This window comes from Primulina huaijiensis, unplaced genomic scaffold, assembly GCF_012295235.1.
Source record: "Primulina huaijiensis isolate GDHJ02 unplaced genomic scaffold, ASM1229523v2 scaffold38229, whole genome shotgun sequence".
Taxonomy (NCBI): Eukaryota; Viridiplantae; Streptophyta; class Magnoliopsida; order Lamiales; family Gesneriaceae; genus Primulina; species Primulina huaijiensis.
This window is the reverse complement of record NW_027358951.1, coordinates 168,626-176,380: the sequence shown is the minus strand read 5'-3', so window position 1 is coordinate 176,380 and position 7,755 is coordinate 168,626. Positions and strand designations below refer to the sequence as shown.

The 7,755-nt window shown below is 36.2% G+C and overlaps 2 protein-coding genes across 2 annotated transcripts; one reads left to right on the top strand and one right to left on the bottom strand.

The window, feature by feature from the left end:
* The first annotated feature begins 720 nt into the window (after positions 1 to 720).
* LOC140968864 (retrovirus-related Pol polyprotein from transposon TNT 1-94) lies at positions 721 to 5,831 on the top strand. The gene is made up of 2 exons (XM_073429998.1): positions 721 to 2,646; positions 5,595 to 5,831. Exons 1-2 carry the CDS (start codon positions 721 to 723, stop codon positions 5,829 to 5,831), a joined length of 2,163 nt encoding a protein of 720 aa, XP_073286099.1.
* Positions 5,832 to 6,639: 808 nt separating this feature from the next.
* Positions 6,640 to 7,418, bottom strand: LOC140968857 (metallothionein-like protein type 3). Its single transcript, XM_073429992.1, has 3 exons — positions 7,253 to 7,418; positions 7,128 to 7,172; positions 6,640 to 6,929 (listed from the first exon to the last, which is right to left on the bottom strand). Exons 1-3 carry the CDS (start codon positions 7,300 to 7,302, stop codon positions 6,830 to 6,832), a joined length of 195 nt encoding a protein of 64 aa, XP_073286093.1. The 5' UTR covers positions 7,303 to 7,418; the 3' UTR covers positions 6,640 to 6,829.
* Between the last annotated feature and the right edge of the window lie 337 nt (positions 7,419 to 7,755).

Sequence of the window (7,755 nt, the reverse complement as noted above, 5' to 3'; positions counted from 1 at the left end):
AAAGAAGATCCGCCTACTGTTGATGAAGGAGAACAAGATACTCAAAAGAGGGCAGCCGTTGATGCATGGAATCATAGTTACTTCCTATGCAAAAACTATATCTTGAATGGACTAGACAATGCACTATACAACGTGTATTGTCAAGTGAAAACGGCAAAAGAATTATGGGAGTCACTTGACAAAAAGTATAGATCTGAGGATGCCGGCTTGAAAAAATTCACTGTTGGACGATTCTTGGATTTCAAGATGATTGATTCCAAATCGATCATGGCCCAAGTGCAAGAGTTACAAGTAATTCTGCAAGAAATTCATTCGGAAGGAATGAACCTTAGTGATTCATTCCAAGTGGCTGCCATGATTGAAAAATTACCTCCTATGTGGAAAGATTTTAAGAATTATATCAAGCATAAACGCAAAGAGATGAATCTTGAAGACTTGATTGTGCGTCTAAGAATTGAGGAGGACAACAGGGCATCCGAAAAGAAGGCCGGAAAAAACAATTTTGAGTCGAGAGCAAATTTGGTGGAACAAAACACTAGCAAGAAGAGAAAGCACCAATGAAATGGTCCAAAGAAAGGAAAAGCCAAAAAGTTTAAAGGCAATTGTTATAATTGTGGCAAGCCTAACCATTTGGCACGAGATTGCCGAGAAAAGAAAGGTAATCAAAAGAATTCAAGGGACCAAGTGAATATCACCGAAGATGAGAAATTGTCAAATAACATGTCGGATCTCATGCTTTCCGTTGTTGTGTTTGAAGCCAATCTAGTGGACAATCCAAAAGAATGGTTCATCGACACCGGAGCAACAAGACATGTTTGTGCCGAAAAGGAAATGTTCTCTACCTATACCCCGATTAGTGGACGACAACTCTTCATGGGTAACTCTAGTACGTCAAAAATCGTGGGACTTGGAAAAGTGGTGCTCAAGATGACATCCGGCAAGGAATTAACTCTTATTGATGTGCTACATGTTCCGGACATTCGAAAGAATCTTGTGTCGGGATCAGCACTTGTCAAGGCTGGATTTAGACTAGTGTTTCATTCTAGTAAATTTGTACTATCAAAGAATGATATGTTTGTAGGAAAAGGCTATCTAGAAAAAAGCCTTTTCAAACTGAATGCGATGAATGTACTTCGTAACATTGAAAGCAATAAAAGTAACAATTTTATTTACTTGGTTGAGTCGTGTGATTTATGGCATGACCGTTTAGGTCATGTAAGTTATAATTCATTACGTAAGCTAGTAAATTTAAATTTATTGCCTTCAATTGACGTAAACAAAAAACACAAATGTGAGATTTGTGTAGAGGCAAAATTTACAAAGGCCTCGTTTCCATCCGTGGAAAGAAATACAACTCCTCTAGAGTTAATTCACACTGATTTATGTGATTTGAAGTTTGTGCAAACTAGAGGAGGAAAAAAGTATTTCATTACTTTCATTGATGATTGCACAAGGTATTGTTATGTCTATTTGATACGTAGCAAAGACGAGGCTCTCGAAGTGTTTAAACACTATAAGAATGAGGTTGAAAACCAATTGACTAAACGAATAAAAATTATTCGCAGTGATAGAGGTGGAGAATATGGAGCACCATTTGACGAATTTTGTTGCGAAAGTGGCATTATTCATCAAACTACTGCGCCATATTCACCACAATCAAATGGTATTGCTGAAAGGAAAAATCGCACTCTAAAAGAAATGATGAACGCAATGTTATTGAGTTCAGGATTACCCCAAAACTTGTGGGGGGAAGCAATCCTTTCAGCCAACTATATTCTTAATAAAATACCACACAAAGTTAAGGACGAAACTCCTTACGAATTATGGAAAGGCCACAAGCCTTCCTACAAATATTTAAAAGTGTGGGGGTGTTTGGCAAAAGTTGAAGTGCCAAAACCAAAACAAGTAAAAATTGGGCCTAAGACAATAGATTGTATATTTATTGGATATGCAAATAATAGTAGTGCATATCGATTTTTGGTACATAAATCTGAAATAAGCGATGTGCACGAAGGAACAATTATTGAATCAAGGAATGCTGTCTTCTTTGAAACAACATTTCCTTATATAGAAAATAAAGAAATAAGTTCTCGAAAAAGGACTTATGAAACTACGAGCGATAGAGTTCAAGAAGAACAACAAGAACCACGACGTACTAAGAGGGCTAAAACAGCCATGACCTTTGGCCCTGATTTTCTAACTTATATGTTGGAAAATGAACCAAGGACAATTAGTGAAGCACTATCAAGTCTTGAAGCCCCTTTTTGGAAGGAGGCAATGAACAATGAGATAGAATCTATCTTGCAAAATCATACATGGGAATTGGTTGACCTCCCTCCGGGAAATAAACCATTAGGATGCAAGTGGATTCTTAAAAGGAAATACAAGACCGATGGATCTATTGAAAAATATAAGGCTAGATTAGTATCCAAAGGATATAGACAAATGAAAGGTCTTGATTATTTTGATACATACTCGCCAGTGGCGAGAATAACATCTATTCGTGTATTAATAGCAATTGCGGCATTACGTAATCTAGAAATACATCAAATGGATATGAAAACGGCATTCCTCAATGGGGAACTTGAGGAAGAAATATATATGGAACAACCTGAAGGGTATATAGTTCCTGGACAAGAGAAAAAGGTGTGTAGACTCGTTAAGTCATTATATGGGCTTAAACAAGCGCCAAAACAATGACATGAAAAATTCGACAAAACTATGTTGTAAAATGGCTTCAAAATTAACGAGTGTGATAAATGTATTTACATCAAAGTCACACCTGAAGCATATGTGATAGTATGCTTGTACGTCGATGATATGTTAATTGTGGGAAGCAATATTAATATCATCAAGACTACTAAGAAGATGTTAACAAAAAACTTCGATATGAAAGATATGGGAGAAGTAGATGTCATTTTGGGAATAAAAGTCACCAAAACATCAGAAGGATGTGTATTGTCGCAATCTTACTATGTTGAGAAAATATTAGAAAAATATAATGCGAATGATATGTCCTTGATCAAAACACCTGTAGATCCAAGTTTGCATCTTTCCAAAAATAAAGGTGAACCCATATCTCAATTAGAGTATTCGAAGATTATAGGCAGTCTGATGTATCTCATGAACTGCACTCGTCCAGATATTGCTTATGCTGTAAACAAACTAAGTAGATTTACGAGTAATCCTGGCAATGATCATTGGAAGGCATTAATAAGGGTACTTCAATATTTAAGATACACCTTAAATTATGGATTACAATATACGAGATATCCCGCGGTCCTAGAAGGTTATAGTGACGCAAATTGGATATCTGACACAAATGATTCAAAATCCACAAGTGGTTACGTATTTACCATTGGTGGTGGGGCTATATCATGGAAGTCTTCTAAGCAAACTTGCATTGCTCGATCCACAATGGAATCGGAATTTATAGCTTTAGACAAAACTGGAAAAGAAGTCGAGTGGCTTCGAAATTTCTTACCTTTAATGATTCCTAATATATACTAATACGTATATTGGAGTATAGTGGGATACTCTCCTAGGAGATCACCGGCGTAAGTGCGAAGTGTGGCCGCTTCTATTATGAAAAGCACTCGCGAAACCAAGGGGTGTCCATGGCCGAAATGGACCCAACAGTGAGAACATAATGAAATGTTAGAAATGTTATTGTGTGAATATAATTGTCTTGGTTTACACAAAACGGCGAATAGTTCAAGGTATCACGTCCACTAATTGCCAAGTAAATCCGATTATATCTTACTAAGGGAGGTTCAAAGCCAAAAGCTACCTATCCTGATGCAATAATATTTTGCTGGAACGCTATTTGTCGAGTCGGCATAGTCATATGCATTAATTTTCATTCATGTGGGGGATTGTTGGAAAAATGAGTTTTGTACTCATTTAAAATCGATAAAATAATTTGAACGAGCTACGTAGCAAACAAAATTATTTCTCGATTACCAATTAGGGTGAATGAGAAATTAATTGAGTTTAAATTTTATCGAGTGAAAAGATTGAATCGAAATGATTATATATAATATATTATTATATTATATATATAATAATATATATATAATTAAAAAAATTGAAATCACACGGGTGTGATTCAGTGAAGGCGCCTCTTTGGTCTTGGCCAAATGGCCAAGATGGTTGTGATTCAAGGTTATGAAGTGATGCATCACTTCATGAAACCTTTTCATCTATTATAAATAGGACATCCCTCATTTGTTTTCATTGCACCATTTTCTCTTCTTCTCCTTTCTCTCTAATTTAGTTCTATATGCGAATTTTTAAGCACTAGCGCTTAAAGTTCAAATTTCCAAGATATAAAATCTTGAATTTGGATTTTCTAAGCTTATACGCTTAAATTCGAACTTTGAATTAAATTTGAGAATTGTCTTCTAGTTTTGAGTTTTTTAAGCATTTGCGCTTAAATCCAAGTTTTGCAAGATATAAACTCTTGGAATTGGATTTTTAAGTTTAACGCTTAGAATTCGAAACCAGAAAGTTTGAATATCATCTTGATAGCGTTCTAAACATTTCAAGTTCGTGTGGCTTTGAAATATGTAGTGCTACTATTTTAAAATCGTAGTCGTTGTATCTTGGGAAACGAATTGCCAACAACCGTGAGCACCGGGACGGGACAATATCGTTTTAAGGAAAAAGAGTCAAACTCTTGCCTCGACTATTTTCTCCTAGCCATTTGGTTCACCCATTTCTATCCCGAGATTTCCCAAGACAAACAAAAGAATACCATACCAACAGTAATAACCTAAAGTAATCGAAAGTATAATAGCATCTCGTGTAAGAAATTTACCGATCAAGATTCACAAATTCCAAACTTCGTAAGGATGCTTCATGAACAAACGTGCCTCTGCCTAGTCGGCTACATATGTTCAGCTACAGTTGGAGTTATAAAATGTGTGTCTTGGTCTTTTGAGTCTTCTAAGCCTGCTAATTTTGTAAAAGGATTCGCTAGGAATAGGTAGGCGACGGCATTTTTAAGAAGTTTGGTCTCACAAATGACAGTTAGCAAGGATAGTTCTCAGATGTTTTTCAGGGTCTTGAACTAGGTGGTTTCTTTTTTTACTATGTTCGCTGATAGAAAATCCATAATGTCTCTGAAATTAGTAATTTCTCTACATTAACTTTAATGGCTTGAGTTCTGGAGCCTGAGTTTCCGCTTATTGGAAAAGGAAGTACAACTTGATCCATTCAATAACCATTAATTAATCTTTTAAGATGCTATCTTACTTCTTGACGTCTGACTTTGAGTTTTCCTATCTTATAATTTGTCTAGTGATCATTGTTTATTAACTTTATTGTGTGGATGTAGGAAGATAATCTCGTTGTTTGAAAGCCATTTTATGTTGTTTGACCTATAAATTCTGGTAATTTCTGATTATTTTAGATATTGATTACAATTGAAATGATCTAATTCTGGACTTATTCTCTCTCTTGATTCCAATTTGTCCAGATTTGTGATTTTGTTGCTTAAGATGCCCCTTGTTATTACAGTCCATGGCCAATAATTTTCTTTTCTTTATTCTAGTTATCTTCTCTATCGTTTGGTGTTCTCCTTGAAACCTCAGACCATGGGAAGTTTACCATTACACAGCTCTTCCTCTGTCATATCTCTGCAATCAAAGGACAAAGTGTCAGGTTCAGTATCATCTGGGCCTGATTCGAAGCCGAAGAAGATATGTTGTGCATGCCCTGATACTAAGAAGCTGAGGGATGAATGCATAGTCAAGCATGGCGAATCCTCTTGTGAAAAGTGGATCGAGGCTCATCGTAAATGTCTTCGTGCTGAAGGCTGCAAAGTTTGAATATGCACTCATCTTAAGAAAAACCAAATACAATGTGATTTTGATAATGAGTGTGTGGCTACTTACTTTAATTTGACAGAGTTTGAAAACAATTTTGGCAGCCCCATATGGATTGAAACCGGTCTTTGAATAAGGTATATGAAATAAAGGAATTCTTGTTTATGTTTTTATTTGTATAGAGTGGTAATTCTTTATTTTTTGTTTTCATTTTTTTTGGGCTTTGTGGAAAATGAGTTACCAACTGCATTCTGATCGTATTATGTCCTCACATTCAATATTTTCATCATGGAGAATCAAACTCAGTGTTGCATGTGACACCTTGCAATTTGATTATGCATGGTTTTTTGTTTCTTTCTTCTATGGAGATAAATTGTGTAATCATTCGTGATATAATTTTAAGCTTAGATTCCCAATATCGTCTTCTGTAATCCCTTAAGTAGATGAGTTTTTACCCGGGCAAAAACATGCACCGGTTGGAAGTATATCGAAAATATGAACAAGAGACACCCATCTTTCTTATGAAAACCGACAGTCTATAATTTATATGTTTGACCATTGTTATAAAGAACAACAATTTAACCAAGTTAACGCGTCCAACAGCCAAGGTGAAGGCCATTCATCGAGTCTTGCAGCATCTAGCAAGGTTTTAGTAATCCATGCGTTTTATTTGTAAATATATCGAGACGCATGAAACACTTATGAATGTTGCCGACGATGATCCAAGTATATTTTGATTCCTTGTACATTTACTTGTTCTAGATCTTATCTTATATGTCTGTTTATATAACTTCCAAGAAAAATGAAAAGCGATTGTAACACACCGATTTTATTATTAGTTAATCGCTAATGACATAAAATAAGATACATATGGATAGAGATGCATCGCACTACATAGTTGTTGTAAGGGACCAAACCATATATGATTGTATGCAGCAAATTTATTGGATTACATTTTCAAATATGATATAATATAGAGGTGTCCCTTTTCTTGGAAGATCTCAGTTGCCACAGGTGCAGTTGGTGCAAGCGCAGCTGGCACCGCACTTGCACTTCCCATCGTGTTCGGCTACCGGAGTATCCATCACCAGGCTCATCTCACTGCCGGAAATCATACAAGAGTAAATTATTCAAGAATTTGACTAATTGTATGGTCAGTCACGATATATATATGACAAACTATGCAACGTTTATATGAGACCGTCTGTGGTATTTCATGATTGAAAAACAACACATGCTAAGCATTAAAATCTCACTAAGCATTAAGCTATTGTTGGCACTGTCGGAGCAAGGGAGTACCTGATGTTCTCGGTGACAATGATGTCAGCAGTGTATCCCTTCTTCCTGCGATTTTCGTATATCATACATACACACTTACACCAGGATTCAAATAAGGAAACATAGTACCATGTACGAGTACTTACACGCATTGAGTCTTGTCAGCACAGTCGCAGTTTCCGCACATGTCCGACATGGTTGGTTGAAGATGAACTGGGAACTGGAGATGAAATAGAGGAGTTTTGATTGGAATATGAATTATTTGCTATGTCTTGAAGCCCTTCAAGAAGCTGCTATTTATAGTTGCCTTGGGGAATCTTGTTTCGGTAATTGATGTCCTCCTCTCATGTCTAGTTAGCCTCACTTTACACAAGATGCCTTATCTTTTGGATTCATTGAGAAAATTTCCCAAACTCCAAGAACTCTTCTACATTTTCACGGCACCTGAGGGTGAGCATATTTATGGCGCCGTCCGCGTGCATCCGACATTTTTTGTTCTTCGTTAAAATTAGTGCAACATACTCATTTTGACGACCATCATGACTCATACACTATAGAACACCTGACTGGAAGCATGAATTTCTTCCGGGTTTAATTTGAGCCATATCGAAATAGCTCAAGAAGTATTCTTTTACAAGTTTGATACTCT

Excerpts from the sequence above, each read along its gene's own strand:
- LOC140968864 (XM_073429998.1), top strand. The coding sequence starts at position 721 with ATGTCGGATCTCATGCTTTCCGTTGTTGTGTTTGAAGCCAATCTAGTG. Across the intron at positions 2,647-5,594 it reads TTCCTGGACAAGAGAAAAAG|ACCATGGGAAGTTTACCATT; the intron begins GTGTGTAGACTC and ends TTGAAACCTCAG.
- LOC140968857 (XM_073429992.1), bottom strand. The coding sequence starts at position 7,302 with ATGTCGGACATGTGCGGAAACTGCGACTGTGCTGACAAGACTCAATGC. Across the intron at positions 7,173-7,252 it reads GCTGACAAGACTCAATGCGT|GAAGAAGGGATACACTGCTG; the intron begins GTAAGTACTCGT and ends CGAAAATCGCAG. Across the intron at positions 6,930-7,127 it reads ATTGTCACCGAGAACATCAG|TGAGATGAGCCTGGTGATGG; the intron begins GTACTCCCTTGC and ends GATTTCCGGCAG.